The sequence below is a fragment of the Lineus longissimus genome, chromosome 9 (genome assembly GCF_910592395.1).
Source record: "Lineus longissimus chromosome 9, tnLinLong1.2, whole genome shotgun sequence".
NCBI lineage: Eukaryota > Metazoa > Nemertea > Pilidiophora > Heteronemertea > Lineidae > Lineus > Lineus longissimus.
This window is the reverse complement of record NC_088316.1, coordinates 1307821-1324860: the sequence shown is the minus strand read 5'-3', so window position 1 is coordinate 1324860 and position 17040 is coordinate 1307821. Positions and strand designations below refer to the sequence as shown.

Sequence of the window (17040 nt, the reverse complement as noted above, 5' to 3'; positions counted from 1 at the left end):
CAGTTGGTTGACGAAGGCAGAAGTATTTCTGTCACTTTCTGGAATTTTCGCATGTAAAAAGCAATAAATAACAAAATCGTCAAATCAGAAATAAAGTTTGATTAGTCTAGTTGTTTAAGACAGTGTAGAACAATGGCTAATCTTGCTGTAACGCGAATCCAGAGAGAATTCAAGGAGGTTATGGGCGCCAAAGGTCAAGGAAACGAGGTCAGCTGAGTTTACATTTTGAGTATTCATTACATTTGCACATGCAGTCCATGTTCATGCAGATTAATAGATGTATTATTCATGCATGCATTATGCATAACATCATTGGGATGTTGCTCATGATGTTAATGCACTGCCACATCCAGCATTGGCTTATAATATGTACAGCATAACTGACATATTAGTATACTGTATATTCATTATTTATCATAACGCATGTATTGTATTTGGCACCCACTATTGCCACGTTGTGTCATGTGTGTGTTACACGTAGCATAAGCGCTACTTTATGCCATGACGTTAATTTCCGAAAATACGCACTACCTTTCAGGCGATGTGGCGATAGTTGTCTGACGCGTTAGCCCGACCCCGATACTTTGGTGTAATGGTGCAGGGCCAACTCGACCTAACACCAACTTATCCCACTAACACTTGGTCTTAAAACCTCCCTCCCTGTGATGATGAGGTCTGTAATGTTACTTGACTTACTGCACCTCCTAAGAGGGCCAAATGTAACTAAAGGAATTTATGAAAAATCCACTTTACAGTAGAACCTCTCTATTACTGTGTATTAGTATTAAGGGCACCCTCGTAACTGACAAGTGCTCTACTTAATAGAGAGCTGTCAGGTCTAGAGAGGTCAAATTGAATGGAAACAACTAATTTGGGACCAAACCTAGTGTCCTTTAGGGGAGAGAGGTTGTCATTAATACTGATAGAGAGGTGATCACAAAGGGAGTTGTTCTTCAACCACATTCTCCATCAACCAGACAGAATAATGAATTACGAAATGATTCTGTCTTAATATGTTTCATACAGCGTTTCATTCTTTGCAGGAGGAGTTCAAGGTGAAATTAGAATTCAACAATGAGACATGTACGAGTTTGAAGGGTGAAATTGACGGACCCCCAGACACGCCATATGAAGGAGGCGTCTATAAATTGGACATTGAAATTCCGGATACATATCCTTTCACGCCTCCAAAGGTATGTCTAGTGATCATCTGAGGAGTGCCAATATGGTACTACTGAGCCTATATGACCTTGTTCTGGATACCGTAATGACACTGATAGTGATATGCAACAGAAACATAGATGAGACTCAATCCCCTGGAAAACGACCCCTAACATCGTTACCACAGTGAAATTATGACTGCTGAAGCAACAGCCTGGCTCCCCAAGGTGCCAGACTTGCTCCCCCCCCCCCCAACAACTTGGTGCAAACACATGGTAAATGGGTATGAAAAAGCTTTTTTCTGCCTCAAAACCTCCCTTATTAGTTCAAGTATTACTTACAATCTATCCCGAAAACCAGTTCGAGTCGCCGTGCATCTTTTGTGGCATTATTGCCACATCAGAGATGTTCAGTAACGGGCCAAGTTAAAGAGAAGTTGGAATCTGTGAAAATTTAATATGTTCCAGATCTTTTCTGCCAGAATCATCACTTGGATGTCTTGTGACCGGGGATGCCTTGTATGTTCTTTATTCTCATTCATCCTTTCAGGTAAAATTTGTTACAAAAATCTGGCACCCCAACATAAGTTCAGTCACTGGAGCCATCTGCCTTGATATCCTCAAAGACCAGTGGTAAGTAAAATGATCTGTTGAATTTATCAGCTCGCCATGACAAGCCTGAATAGAAAAAAAACATGTCCCCAAAATAGGCTAGAAAATAACAAGGTATAAACGTTCACATATTTTGAAAGGCCTGAACTCGCATGAGTTTGACTGATGCAAATTCTTGTTTGCCTGCTTGTTCATGACTCACAGTGCACTGTAAACTGTCATTTGTGATTACCCTGACAATGCTGACCAGGTAATTTTATCTTCATCTTGCCTTAATCACCAAGATATTGTGTTGTCTTTCTCCAGGGCAGCTGCCATGACGTTACGGACTGTTTTACTTTCATTACAAGCATTGATGGCGACGCCAGAACCGAACGACCCACAAGATGCAGTCGTAGCAAACCAGTATAACTCTGATATAAACGCTTACCGAAAAACAGCCATGCATTGGGCACGTGTATATGCTGGTGGTGAGTAGAATGAGAACTGGAACTCTTTGAAAAAGGCTGGAGAAATATGATTTTCAGTTTGACACTCCAAAGTGAAATTAGGATATGATGGATTTCAAAACTTTTAAAGAACTGTATTCACATCAATTAGTTCTGACAATTCTTAGCGGCCAGTTTGACAAATCAACTTTATCCTGAATACTTCTTTTCAAGAGGTGAGCACATGGTTTATCAACCATTCATTTAGATTTGCAAGAGAGAGAGGGAGTTAAACCCAATCCTAACATTGTAAAGATTGTAAAACTTATTGATGTTTCCTGTCTTACATAATTGTTTGCAGTCGTTGTTCTTCCGTTACAATTTGTTGATTTGATGATGTTTCAGCTCCACCCCGAACTGAAGAGGATGAGTGTACACGAAAAAAATCACAACTAATGGACATGGGATTTAGTGAGGTAAGTAACTGGAGACTGGCCTGACCGAGGGAGTTTCATATTACAGTAGAATCTCTCTCTTGAAACTTGAAATAGTTGAAATTTTCAATCTTGTTGATACACATTGAATATGTATCAGAAGTTTTCAGTGGTGATCCCAGAGTTAAACTTCTGTTGAAGAGTCTCTATCACATGAGTGTACTGGGACTGGCCGGGAATTGAACCCAGGATCTCAGAGGTGATAGGCTGGTGATAGGCTGGCCGGGAATTGAACCCAGGATGTCAGAGGTGATAGGCGCGGATGTTTCCACTGCGCTGACTGTCCATCATCATGTTGACATGTCTGGTTACTGTACAGCGGCAATGTTTATCTCTATTTACTTGTGCTACAAGTAAATACAATCTGCACAGATAGTGTCGAGGCCTTCAAGGACACTCCAAGAACTGCTGGCCTTAAAGGCCGACGCTCTCTGGTTCATCGTACTTTCTCATGGCTCAGGTGAAATGGAAATAAACATTGCCGTTGTGCAGAGCGAATGCTTAAAAAGAAGGAGAAGGACCGACATGACAGGGTTGAGTCACCAGTACAATAATGAAACTGTCTTAACTTTTCAGAACTCTTTTCTTCATATCTTTCAGAATCAAGTTTTAGTTGCATTATCAACGTGCGGCTGGGACGTAGAACGTTCCATTGAAATGTTATTTGGCGGCAACATTTGATAAGGTGTACTAGTGGCTTGAAGCTACATTTTGACATTTCATCAACTTCAACAACCTATGCTTGATTGAGTCGCAAACACTAGGAGACGCCCCACCATGGTTGGTGCTGTCACCGTGGGAGACTTGCACGCAATGATTGCAGCTTTACATCCCTGGCACAATTTCTGTGAGTGCCTGAGATTTCATCGAACATCTTTTTATAAATCCTAGACTGTTCATACACGCAACGTTGATGTAAATGAGGGTGTCGGTCAACTCACCACAGGCAGAAGACATGTGGAAATATATTGTAACGCCGCCTATGAACCAGTTGGACATATGATAACCTTTATCTTGAATTCACGGCTCTAAACTACTCAAAAATGCCTTCAAAAGGAAGATTTCTTATAGTGCGTTTTGATCCCTGATCACGAGAAGCTATGAAAAAAGTGGGTTAATGAAAATCTGACGGCCTTTTATGCACAAGGTGTTTCCTTATTGGGTTCATTGGTGGTGCAAAAGTTGCAATTTCCCAAAACCGCGGTATAAGATGGCTGCGAATATTTCCTTGTGTACAGTATGGCTTTTTGCAGATATTTATAAGATTTTGAGTGTAAGGGTATGGAAGTGTCATCTTGTGTGTCCTCGTGTTAGTTTTGCCCAAAAGATGCAGCGAACGAGGATGATATTCAGCATGAGTACAGTTTTATCCAAGTCGCTTGTTCCTCCGTTGCGGTTTATATTGCCAAGCACAGTTAGGAAGGACTCGGTTATAAAAACGCTGGCTCAGTTACACAAAAAAATTGTCTACTGATGTGGTGTTAGGTCTTAACACCGTCACTGGGATTTTAGACAGGTATAACTTGATCTCTAAGCCTGTCACAACATATGGCAGAAGACCTATGTCTCTTGTTTGTTGGCCATATCGAGCAATAGATTTGTCAAGAGGCAAAGAGAGGTTATTGGAAAAAACTGGAGACCTCGGTGTTGGAGATCCCGTTTTTGATGGGGATTTTGATTGATTGACTAACAAACCTCATAAGGGACTCGTTTTGTTCGTTTGGCCAGTTGGTGATAGCATAGTGGTTTGAGGCACGTGATGCTCTCTGTGCATTAGAAAACATTAGCAATCTTTCTGAAGTGATCTTTGGGTGGTTAGTTCATTTGGATCAGTTGTAACACCAACGTTGGTGAAAAATGTCATTGTGTCACCAGCCCTAGGAGTTGTTTATGTTTGAGAAGCTCTCCAAGTCGTATAACATTTCATTTTTTGATGCTGGGTGGGGATATGACGCCGTAGAAGACTTTGAGGCTTAGTTAATTACTTGTAAAAATGTCTGAAATACGTTTTTGATGAAAATTTCAGAATTTCCAGCTTATGTGGGAGTATTATGCTGGTGATATTTGATTAAGTTGAGATTAAAAGGTGTAATGCATGTCATATTCTTGTGAGGGGCGGGTTGTTGTTTCCCTCAATTGAAACCAATTACATATGCAATCTTGTACAGACTTATTATTGGTGTTTGTGTGTTTGTTGTTCAGTTAAAATTTTGTTTTGTTTACTGATTCTGAGGAGAGATTGTTCCACGACTCAATCCTGTCATGGATAACATCAGTTAAAGAAAAAAATAGGGATAATAACAGTGCGGTCAATAGACGCTTTGCAATATGCATCACAATGCCCCCCAAGATGGCCGCGAACAGTGCGGTCACGAGCGCGACGCTATATTGTGACGCTTTGCACAAGTCCTGACGCGAAGTCCTGAAAAGAAGAAAGCCAAAATCATCACGTTATATCTGGCCCCCAACATGGCCGACATCGTGACGTTATTGCAAAGGGTCTACACTTCGTGGAAACTAATTGAACTAGTCTCATGTAAAGGTAGTTTTCTATTTGAATTAATGCTGGCTCATCAAATCTCTGTCTGGTGGTTCTTTTCTGTTATTCAAAGGGCATCTCAGAAAAAAAGAAACCATTGAATAAACAAGTGCCTGGTTGTTCAAGACAAAACTTGTCACTAACCCTGGTGTTAACTTCTTCAGTTAAGCCCTTAGTCTTTATAATGCCAAGTAAAGTTAACGCCAGTGTTTGTGACAAAACTTCTTTTGAACAACCAGACCCAGCATTTCTCCTGCAGGTATAGTCAATGCCTACGCTCCCAAGAGTCGTAAAAACTTTGTTGGACTTGACATTTTTGAGATGATCCATTGATCAGTGGCAAAAAATTTCAGGATTTCAACAGAGACGGAATGTACAACATCATCATCATTTTGTAAATAGAATACATCAAGGATATTCTTGTCTTTGTTCTTCATTTTAATGTTGATTGCTAATGTTCTGGTTAAGGAGCAACTGTTCTGAGGCCACAACATTATTGAGCCCACGGCCTAACCGCCTGGCATACTCCAGGGCCGGGCGTGGAAGGTGCCCTTCATTATGAGTTTGTCACAATACACCGACCACGTTAACAGATAACAAGGTTAAAAACATTTTGACTGGGAGTGACTCTGTCATATCGTCTTAACACCTTCAGTGCCTGTTTCACCCCCCTTTTCAGACCCCCAGAAAAAAAAGTATAAGAGATTGCTGCATAAGGTCTTTTGCAGTAACTTCTCAAAGACAAGGTCTTCTTGAATCACTAGAGTTATGTTAGCTACACTCCTTTATTTTGTATTTTATTTTTTGGTTGAAAAATGACCAACGGCATTATAAGATTCCGGTATCCTCCGATGGTCGACTCGGACGAGTCTTGGATTTGGCAGCTCCAATATAAAAGTTAGATCGATCACAATCTGCTTGAATTCTACCGTATGATGATGAACTTTTCGAGGACATTGCAGTCTCATCACCATTAAAGGAAAGATAAATTCACGCCAAGAAGTTATTTGAAAATTTATAACGTTTGTTTTTTTAATAAGAAACTCAAGACCCTTTGGTACAACAATATAATTGCATTGAAATTGTTTTATGGCTTTGGTCTGGTCCAGTTGAACATCATTACAACGGGACTGAAATTGGTTCCTCGAATCAACGAAAGTTCAATATATCTAGGGTCAAGATGGATGCATTGTATTAAGGTAGTTCACCATAACCATGTATTCACTGTAAAAGGTGTTCACTACAATGAGATCCCACTGTACGACCTAAAGCTTTAGCATGATTTTTATTTAGAAAAAACAAACTTCAGCGCTCATGTTCACTGGTTTTGAGGCATCTTTGGCAAAAATATTTGGAGATTCATAATCCCACACAAAACAATATGTATTCTGAAACCTGAAACCTTTCCTTGGAATTGTTCAATACACCTTCACATTCACAATAAACCTTATCCAAAACATGCACAACTAAAAGACATTTTCTCATTTCTGCCTGCAGTCTGCTGACAATATAGAATGGAAGAAAATTATATGGCCACATGCAAAATATTCAGTCCAGATTCTTAACTATAAATGCATAACTGGCTGAACTTCATAGAGAACAGTCCTAATGTACTCCATTTGCCACCCCTTCATTTTGAGCCTGCAGCTTCTTTACGAGGTCCTGGTCAGCCATTTTCAATCCGACCCAAGTGTTGAGTTGTTTAGCTCGGAGGTTGGACCAGACGACATGGTCAGACAAGGCAAGCATCTGCGCTGCAGCGACTGCAGCTCCATCTGGTGTGATTACGGTCCCGCAGCCAATACCTGGAAAAAATATGCAGTTGTTGAATAATGGAATTCCCTTATTTGCTACCCTTATTCAATTTTGTTTTGCATAATATGATTTTCATCAAGACCGTGTGAAAGAGAGGTGGACTTCCTCCAAAGGTCCACAGGGGTCCTCTCAAAGCTGCAGTTTTCTTTGACTTTACACAGCTTTGTTGACAATATAATTTCTAGATCTAACATTGTCCCAGCCAATGCTCAGCTTTCCATTCAACAGGACACTTTTGATTCACCACTAGTTACATGATGATAGATATTAGTCTTGTTGATGGTGTGTACCACATTTCTTATCAGGAAGATGGAGTTTACCTGAAGGAAGTCTCAGAGATGACCATACATCTTCCGAAGCCCATTCTGGAGTGAGTGGAGGGGCGTTGATGACGGGCCAGGTAGAGTTGCCAGCGAGGACGGGACCAAGGCCGTTACTGCGACCAGCGATGGCGATGAACACAGTAGGAATACCAAGACCTAGAAAGTAAAGGAAACCACCAAAATTAGAAATATGCAAATCATATAAGGCAAGTCGGGATTGTGACCTCATGCTGAGCAGCTGTCCATAATTGAAACTTGATTATTTTAGGGTAAATTGTCCACTTTCAGGAAGTAGTCCTCACCTTCATAATCGGCCAGAATCCTGAGTGTTGCATCAGTCCCCTTGTGAGCAGACGATACCCGGATATCATAGGGAATAGCAAGACTTTTCAGGACTTTGCCGATCTTTTCTCCATATGAGAGGTCAGTGGGAGAGCCCATCACAATCACAGCCCTGGCATGGGGTTTTGGGTGCAAGCTCTGAAATGAAATAACAATGATATCAAAACACTCCAAATTCAATTCAATTGTCCAATTCTGAAATGCCACCTTTACTTTCTAGGTCTTAGCATTCCTACTGAGATTCCACAGCCTTTCTGTCAGCAAATCAGGGTCATTCATAAAAGTACAGTGTTACTCAAAGAGAGTTTTGAAACAAAGTTTTTAGATTGGTGCTAAAAAAGAGATGCAATTCTCACTAAGCTCTTTGTGTAAAACTTATTTATTCTCTGCGTAGACACGTATTCATACCTTGACCTGCTCAGCAACCCACGCAAAGTTCCTCTTCACCGTATCCAAGGCCTCTGACGTGACCGTCTTCAAATCACGGTAAACCTGTTTGTCCTTCATGAGTCTCTTGTCACCGGCTGGCCAAAGACGCCATGAATCACTATCGATGATGTCAGCCAAAAGAATCTCGCCTGCAGGAATACGCAATGAAATAATGTAACCGCAAAATTTTAGTGGGCGTGTAATTTTTGCAGACTTTACAAATAATCTCAATTGGCGAAATTAAAAATGAAAAAAATGTTTTTTTATATGAAAGGAATTCGTATTCCATCAAAATAGAAATCTACAAAATTGACAATGACATGAAAGCAGTGTCCTTGATCATGAAAGGGTATTCACATTGTATAAGAATAGAAATGCTCCCCATGGACGAAAATTATCCCGGACACACTTACCAGTTTCCTTATCGATTCCAAACTCTACCTTCATGTCAATCAGACTACAATTCAACGACTGCCAGGCATGTTCGAGGATCTCAAACACACACAGTGTCATCCTCTCCATGATCGCAACCTCATCAGCACCGATCACATGCCCACCGATGTCCAACTTGGCATCAATCAGTTGCTCGTAAGACCACTGGGGATCATGGTTCTCATCATCCTAGACAATCAAAACAGAAGAAATCAAAGTAAAAAAAATCAAAGTTTTGCTCTTTCATATCGGTTCAAGAACCAAGAAATTTAGAAGTACAGTACAACCTCTCTAATGCGGACACCCATAGGACTGGGGAGGTTCTACGGTATATACTGGTAGTATGAAAAGGACCTTGAGCCACGTTTTTAGCGTTTTATTTCTAATGTGAACATTGGACTTGTCTTATTAACACAAACCTTGAAGAAAGTTTCCTGTTTCGGAGGGCAGAATCTGAAGCCCTCTTTGACGCCCACATGGCGACGCAAGAACGATCCCGTAGCGACCCGTCTTGTTACCCACTCAATCGGAACCATATCACAATGTCTTGCAAGAAAACTCTTTTCCCCATGTTGGCGGATGAAGTGCGTCTTAACACCAGCGTTGTTCAAAAATTCAAAGATCTTTGCGCATGTTGCCGTAGAGATTGCTGCCTTCCCCTCCAAGTCATGTGACCTCGCTCCGTCCCCAGCTGTTATACGGTCTTTCGATACGAGCAATACTTGACCTGGATGTGCTGGAACTTCGTAGACAACTTTTGTTTTGCCCTCGATGACCACCTTCCCAAGGCTGAGACCTAAAAGAAAACATGGACAGTGATATTCATGACATGACATGCCGACAATGTGGGGACATGTTCCCTACAGAGCCCTTCTGTCACGGTAACCTCAAGTTGCCTGTGAACATGTTCTGTTCAGGCATTGAGGCATGACAGAAAGGTCATTTTTGAATAAATTAATCATCAAAATATCATGGAAAATTGAATGGTTAAGGGACAAAATCAAGCAAATTGCTTGAATAAGTTTTTCTGTTATCATTGCGATACATGGTCAACTTCAATTGCCTGTGACCGAGTCATGAGCGAAAAGTGCTAATCTGGGTCAGAAATATTCCAAAGATTCCTTTCAAAAACAGTAATGGCAACGTGAAATGTAGGAAGAAAGATAAACCTACCATCACCTGCACCGTCATTCATCGTTTTGTTTTGTTTGGCAATCGACAAAAACTATATAAAAGCAACAAAATTGCTCGAATGAGCAGCAAATTTCCTACAACACGTGGCAAGCGTGCGGCTGTGTATTGGAAGAAATCGCCGCCTATCGTGAAGAAGAAAACTAAATCCTATTTCTCGTTTTGGGTTTTTCGCTGAACAAAAACCTCTTTACATGCTAACTTGTTCCAAAGAATTTCAAATACAATTATACAATGCAAGCAGGAGCACCAGTAGATCAGTCAAATATTAGAAATGTGAGGCTGTGTTCTGTATTATTGAAGTAAATTCACCTTGAAAATAACAACAGTCAATGCTGGTGGTGTAAATGTAAATTTATTCCCCTGCAGAATAGTCCTACTCCAATCTTACTATTTAGTGATTTGGTTGATTGCAGGGCTTAATTGAAAGATGGAGGCCTACTTGCCCTTCAACCATGAAACCTATGACTGGTCGGAGCCCAAACAAATGTTGTCAACCTCATTTATAAATATCATTGTATGTATATATTCATTTGCATTTGAAGGATCCAGTTCAAACGAATTTCGTCGAATTAACTCCTGGCTACGGTGTTTGTTTTTTCAGTTTCGGGACTTCCTGTTGCAATATAACAAGTTGACAGAGAATTGTTTCAATGTTTGCATCAGTAATTTAAACAGCAGGAAATCCACAAAAGAAGAGGTAAGTACAGTAAAACCTCTCTATTAAGGACACCCTCGGGACTGACAAGTGTTGTCCTTAATAGAGAGGTGTCCGCTGAGGGAGGTTCCACTGTATTGTGTTGAGAAATATTTGATTCGGAACTGAGTCACACATTGAAATCTACAGGTGAAGGGAGATTTTGGAACTTGTGTGATTATTATATGACAGTTGTGAGTCTGTAGATAAGAGATTGTTTTATTGCACAATACTGCGATTATTATTGCAGGTCGCAGCAATCTCCATGTAAATCGCTTGTTTAGGCAGTGCTTAAAACCAACCAAAGACTGTAAAATAAATTATAATGTGCCTTTATTGATGGTCTTTTTGTTCCCTTGCAGGACTCATGCATCGATGCCTGTGTCAATCGCTTTGTCCGCTACAATCAGAGGGCTATGGGCACATTCGTTGAAGCACAGCTTAAAAAACGTGAAAAAGAAGCTAAGGAAGCGGCAAACCTACCGTTTAATTTACAACCAGTGGAACATTTAGAAGGGGCAACAGAAGTAAACGCACCAGTCGGGTCTGGCGATGTGAAAGTTGATCCTGTTTTATCAGAGATGAATATTCCTGTTAGTGAGAATGAAATTGCTGTAGAGACAACATGAGAAAATGATGGTCTGGTAGTGGGCTGACCCTAGATAGACATGATAGATGAGAGGTTCAGTGAAGACATTGATTTGTTGTGGAATATTAAAGAGGTTTAAAAACAACTCGATTGGAGTAACCAATGTTTGTAGTATAAACCACCATTAGAGAGGTTTAGAAAACATTTGATTGGAGTAACCAATATGAAAGAGAGGTTACAAAATGCCCTAATAGGTGTAACCACAAACAAAGAGATGTTTTAAAATGCCTTGACTGGAGTAACCAACATTAGAGAGGTTTAGAAACACCATGATGGGAGAAAACGGGTAACCAATGTTGAGTTAGAAACACTTTGTTTTGAGTTGCCAGTATTAGAGGATAGAAACATCTTGACTGGAGTAGCCAATATTAGAGAGGTTTGAAATGCCGTGATTTGATTGGACTAGCCAATGTCAGAGAGGTTTGAAATACTGTGATTGGAGTGACCAGCATTAGCGAGGTTTCAAAATGCCTTGAATGGAGTTACTTACATTGGAGAGGTTTAGAAACACCTTGATGGGAGAAACCAGTGTTGACGAGAGTACCCAATATTAGGCCTACTACTATTGTATGCAAGTTAGAATAAAAACATTTCTGTTGTTTATTTGACGTGCTAAATTCATTCCAGCAATGCAACCTCTACCTGTGACCGGTTTATACACAGGAGAAAAACTCTTACTCACGAACCCTGTATAAAACTCAAGCTATCAAATGTCATGCTTCTAAAATTTGTTAACCAATCTATATTTATGATGGAATAAAACAAAAGCTATATTATTGTATCAGGATATAATTATGTTTATAACAGGATTTGTCAGGAAAAAAATAAAGCGAGATGCTATTGTCTGATATGTTTCTAATTTAATCAATCATTTGAGCCAAGTTAAAATCAAAGAGGAAATGAAAACTAGCCCTGGGCGAAGACATCGGCATTGATAGATGATATGAAGTGACAGTCAGTGCCGCCAAACCAAGGACGTCGTTATATCTCACCTGTCGCGCATCACCTGGGCGCAACGAAGCCAGCGCGCAAGTTACGATTTTCGTCGTGTACGACGACCGCCGGTTCTCGTCTGTGTTCATTGTGCGATCGCGCGGTTTGCGGAGCATTTCAACTAATTTGGACGAAGGTGACATGATTGTTTAAACAGACCTACATGTACCAAGACAAAAATCTTTGTAATGGAAGGCGATTCCAAAAACGCCACCGGGCCGCGAGAAGTCGTTGACTCTTACTTGGTGATCCTGAAATATTCCCACTTGATGCTTGTACGCTGTGGTCCTCCGATCATCATAGTCATGGGAGTCGTTGGTAACGCTCTCAGTCTTCTTGTGTTGACCGGCCAGCACTACTCCACCGCCAGCACGACATGGTACATGAAAATCATCGCAGCTTTCGACATCATTGGTTGTAGTGTCATCGTCGGGATAAGATGGACAACAACGCAATATCCGAGCGTTTCGCTAGCTATGGGGGACGCCTACTGTCAGGGGTTCTTTTTCGGGGCAAACTGGTTGATAAATGCGTCTGCTTGGACTCTCGTCTGCATGACAGTCGACCGGACCATCAGCGTCTGCAAGCCCCTCCAAGCGAGTCAAATCTGCACGGTCTCTCGGGCCCGGAAAACTGTCATTGGCTTGAGTATATTCTTCGCTCTGTTGTCCGCCCCGTCCTTTACTCGAAACTTCCGGGTACAAGAGGGAGCAATCTTTCGGGCCCAATGCCCCTTCACCCCCGCTTGGATGTACGACGTTTTTTACGTTACTACAGTTGTGGTAAGGCTCTGGGCTGCCCCAGTGGCCGTCTTATTGTGCAACATCATAATTATGTCCGCCCTCTTTCGCCGGCGCAAGATTCGCGCTGAAATGTCGCAGGCGATTGACAACCGTCGGAAGGAGGCTCAGTTGAACGCGATGTTGATGTTGGTGTCCTGGGTATTCGTCATGTGTTATTTCCCCAACGCCATCGATATTCTCGTTTGGACTGTCATAAAGCCCGCTCCCTGGTCGCCGCGAGAGGCCGCTATCCGTCAAATCACGAACGAGATTTGTGATGGCATGATGTTTATTAACCACGCCTTGAATTTTTACCTTTATATTCTTGGGGTCAAAAAGTTCAGGAATGATTTTATTAACCTTTTTCGACGCAGTTCTTCACAAAAAGGTCACCCCAGTGCACATTCTGATAAAGCACCATAATCTGATCTGGTCAGTGTTAGTAAGACTCCTGCAGTTCTTTTTGTCATCCTGCATCGTCCGGCGACAGGACGAGGAGGGTCCACTGCATCCGGAGTGTACTGTGTTTGTATGAATCCGAAAAATGTCAGAGCGCACGCTGACCCTCTGAACTAGTGAGCCATTATCAATGACAATGGAGTCATCCATCAGGGAGACTGTGTGCAGCTCAACTGCTTAATGCATACTGGACTTCCAGCGGTATTGCCTTGATCGTAGTCTCCGCCATCTTGACGCGCGTTGTCTGGAAGCTGAGCAACGTCAATACTTCGAGGGTCAAGATGAGTAACAGCTCATCGAGAAGACTTTGACGCAATTCAAACGGCGCCGTTACTGCTTCGAAAACGTCTTGCTTTGCCTCAAAGTTTTCACGGAATAAATGACTACATGTATTGCCCAATTAGAATTCCCCAATACGGCGTCATCAGGACAGTCTTCGCAATGGAACCAGTCGAATTCGGTTGATGAGACTTCCAGACCAGTATATTTTTCGATTGCTAGGCGCACATGATGTACTTTCATGAATGAATAATGCAGCAAGATGGAATCATCATCATCATCCATCATTCGGTTTTATGAGCGTTTGCCAGTTTTATCGCCTATTTCAAAATGCGTCGCAGTTTTTTCTCCCATTTTCCTCTCAGATACGAAACAACACCATCGCCAGCTCGGCTGGCTTTGTATCATTTTAGATCTGGGTGGAGAGTGGAATAAAACACGCACAGCAACCAGTATTTTAGAAAATTCTTAGCTGTCACGACTCTGCCACAGCGGAGCTATCCTGGTCGATGTGCCTCTAGTTAATAGTCGAGCGGGGTTCACAACCAAATCTTGACACTAGAGGCGCTGATTTCGTTCCTTCCAACGCCTCTGAAACGAGTAAATTGCCACCATCTTGAAAAGCAGTACCGCGGATATAGAAAAGTAAAGAATCTTTCTTATTATAATGAGGCTACGCATCACCACTCAAGCCCGCAAAAATGATTGCTGCACTACGCTGCGTTTATAGTTCTCCATACAATCATCTTAAAACCCAGCAGTAAGTGTCAGATATTATTTATAAAGATCATATTTTCTTAGTTATGAATAGAATAAAACGTTTCATTAGAGAAAGTGGCACTAATTCGGCCTGAATAAGATTTACAGTCCGAACTGGTGATGCAGTGGATGACGTAGGATTATCAAAACCCTGAATCTCAGGAAGCCGACATCCAAGATGGCGGCAATTGATCAATATCAGTGTCTGAATTTGTTTAATTGCGGCACTGGGGCGAGTTTGTTCATAACCGTGCCAGTTTTAACCTGAGATTCAGGTTTTTCACTCCTTACGTCATATACAAAATATCGAGAGGAGGAGTATATTGAAAACCACAGATTCCTGGATTTGCCAGCGTTGGGCCTACTTGCGTTTGGTCTAACGTTAGGCCTAAACAACTTCAGAAGAATCTGAACCGACCAACACTCATAACGATCATTGAGATTGCCAGGACCAAACAAACAAAACCTCCAGTGTCAGAAGTTAGGAAGAATTGGAAAGGTACCTCTAGCCCCGCCTCTAGCTTAGCATATACATGTACAAGTCATTTATTTGAGACAATTTACTAATGTCCCCATACTGTCATTGGTACGCTTTTTCCGCTCACAGCGTTGAAGTCATAATATGTACATGTATATTATAAATTAGACTAAAATACATTCTCCTGAAAACAGAAATACTTGCATCTCATCTTACACGCTGCTAAACTTAATCGTGCCACAAATATCGCGATACTCATTTTACAAACCCTAATATTAACTTCCAGTATGTCTACAGCAAGTCATAAACCATAATTAACTAGGTATGTTACAAGGCAAAGTGATTGTATATCGACCGGAGATTCTTTCCATTTGCCCATCTGTGAGAAAGTTGACTGAAAATCACCCTAGAACAGGCCCAGAAGTTGGTTGGCTTTCCGATTGTGCAGAAGAGTGGACATTCAGACGCTCTCTAAAAGTCGCTGGCCCCTGAACCGGGTCGCTGATAGTGTGTTTGCCGGTCACAAAACTATCAACCCAGGCTGTGGCGTAGTAGAATAATGTGAATCGCCGTTATCAGCAGCATAGGAAATGCGACTTTCGATATCCCCATCCGTACGGCCGAGGTTCATCAGTTGGATTGACCCCGGCTACATGAGGTTCAGGATGATCAGTTGCTGCGCCACATTCAACTCGGTTATCGACCAAACGACGACGCGAAGTGTCCGAATGCTAGGCGCGCGACGGTTTTTGTCGGTGTACATTGTACGATCTTGCGGAGCTAATGCGCATCTTGTTGATTCAACTGAACTGGAGCACATGCAGGTTTGGACAAGGGCGAATTGATTAAACTGCATACTGGCCAACAGGACAAGGTGTGCATTCTTTATACCATTGCTCACGGTTTAAAAAAGTCCGCATCACATGTCCTCATCCAATATTTGTTAGGAACTATACGGTTAAGGGTCGTTTCAGAGCAATATTTTCACGCAAATCGTCTAATCTTTTTTTCTACGACGCTTGATTTCATCGGTGGAAGTCTTTAGCATTATATAGCGGCTATCACTCATTATGATGCCAGGCAGCTTTAAAAACGCCACAGAAATCTCGAACCATCACCAGGTTGACTCGTATCTGGAGGGCCTGGAATATGCCGTCACAATGCTAGTGCGGATTGGTCCCCCAATTGTCATATTCATTGGGGTCGTTGGTAACGCCCTCAGCCTCCTGGTGCTGTGCGGTCGGCATTACTCCACCGCAAGCACGACCTGGTTCATGAAAATCATCGCAATTTTCGACATCATCGGTTGCAGCGTCGTTGTGGGCATAAGATGGATTGCAACCCACTATCCGAGCATTGCAATCGAAATGGGAGACGCCTACTGCAAGGGATACTTCTTTGGCGCTCATTGGTTGATCAACGCGTCTGCCTGGACTCTCGTCTGCATGACGGTCGACCGGGCGATTAGCGTCTGCAAACCGTTGCAGGCGAGTCAAATCTGCACAGTCGCACGCGCCAGGAAGACCGTCCTTGGCTTGAGTGTATGTTTCGCATTTCTGGCCGCGCCGTGTTTCACTCGAAACTTCAGGATACAGGAGGGCGCCATCTTTAGGGCCCAGTGCCCTTTCACTCCTGCCTGGATGTACGACGCTTTCTACGTTACTACTGTCGTGGTCAGACTTTGGACCGCTCCAATCGTCGTCCTTTTATGCAACATCATAATCGTCATCGCTCTCTTTCGGCGGCGCAAGCAACGCGCTGAGCTGTCACAAGAAAATGCCAAAAGCAGGAAGAAAGAGTCTCAATTGAACGCCATGTTGATATTAGTATCCTGGGTATTTATCTTGTGTTACTTCCCGGTCACTTTTGATATCCTTTTCTGGACTGTCTTTCGGCCCGCTCCGTGGACGCCAATCGAAGCTGCCATCCGTAAAATCACGAATGAGGTTGGGGATACCATGATGTTCGTCAACCACGCTGTCAACTTTTATCTTTATATCCTTGGGGTCAAAAGATTCAGAGAGGATTTTATCAAACTTTTTCGTTGCAGCTTCATCAAAAAAAGACCACATATTTCTGACGAGACACAATGACAGGGTGATATAGGAGTTTATGTAAGACCATAAATCTATTTGATTTTGGTAACTCATGATGTGATTCGATCTTTTCACCTTCTTTT

The 17040-nt window shown here is 42.0% G+C and overlaps 4 protein-coding genes across 4 annotated transcripts; 3 read left to right on the top strand and 1 right to left on the bottom strand.

Moving 5' to 3' along the window:
* The first annotated feature begins 1 nt into the window (after position 1).
* Positions 2-5648, top strand: LOC135494007 (ubiquitin-conjugating enzyme E2 K-like). Its single transcript, XM_064781735.1, has 6 exons — positions 2-207; positions 1044-1193; positions 1711-1793; positions 2079-2242; positions 2606-2676; positions 3295-5648. The coding sequence occupies exons 1-6, from the start codon at positions 133-135 to the stop codon at positions 3373-3375; spliced, it is 624 nt and encodes a 207-aa protein (XP_064637805.1). The 5' UTR covers positions 2-132; the 3' UTR covers positions 3376-5648.
* Positions 5649-6274: 626 nt separating this feature from the next.
* LOC135494005 (bifunctional phosphoribosylaminoimidazole carboxylase/phosphoribosylaminoimidazole succinocarboxamide synthetase-like) lies at positions 6275-9871 on the bottom strand. Its single transcript, XM_064781733.1, has 7 exons — positions 9748-9871; positions 8994-9370; positions 8556-8763; positions 8122-8291; positions 7674-7851; positions 7369-7527; positions 6275-7038 (listed from the first exon to the last, which is right to left on the bottom strand). The coding sequence occupies exons 1-7, from the start codon at positions 9767-9769 to the stop codon at positions 6839-6841; spliced, it is 1314 nt and encodes a 437-aa protein (XP_064637803.1). The 5' UTR covers positions 9770-9871; the 3' UTR covers positions 6275-6838.
* Positions 9867-11943, top strand: LOC135494008 (mitochondrial import inner membrane translocase subunit Tim10 B-like). The gene is made up of 3 exons (XM_064781736.1): positions 9867-10041; positions 10370-10465; positions 10825-11943. Exons 1-3 carry the CDS (start codon positions 10000-10002, stop codon positions 11089-11091), a joined length of 405 nt encoding a protein of 134 aa, XP_064637806.1. The 5' UTR covers positions 9867-9999; the 3' UTR covers positions 11092-11943.
* Positions 11944-13897: 1954 nt separating this feature from the next.
* On the top strand, positions 13898-17039 carry LOC135494006 (probable G-protein coupled receptor AH9.1). Its single transcript, XM_064781734.1, has one exon. It carries the CDS (start codon positions 15932-15934, stop codon positions 16952-16954), a length of 1023 nt encoding a protein of 340 aa, XP_064637804.1. The 5' UTR covers positions 13898-15931; the 3' UTR covers positions 16955-17039.
* The last annotated feature ends 1 nt before the right edge of the window (position 17040 follows it).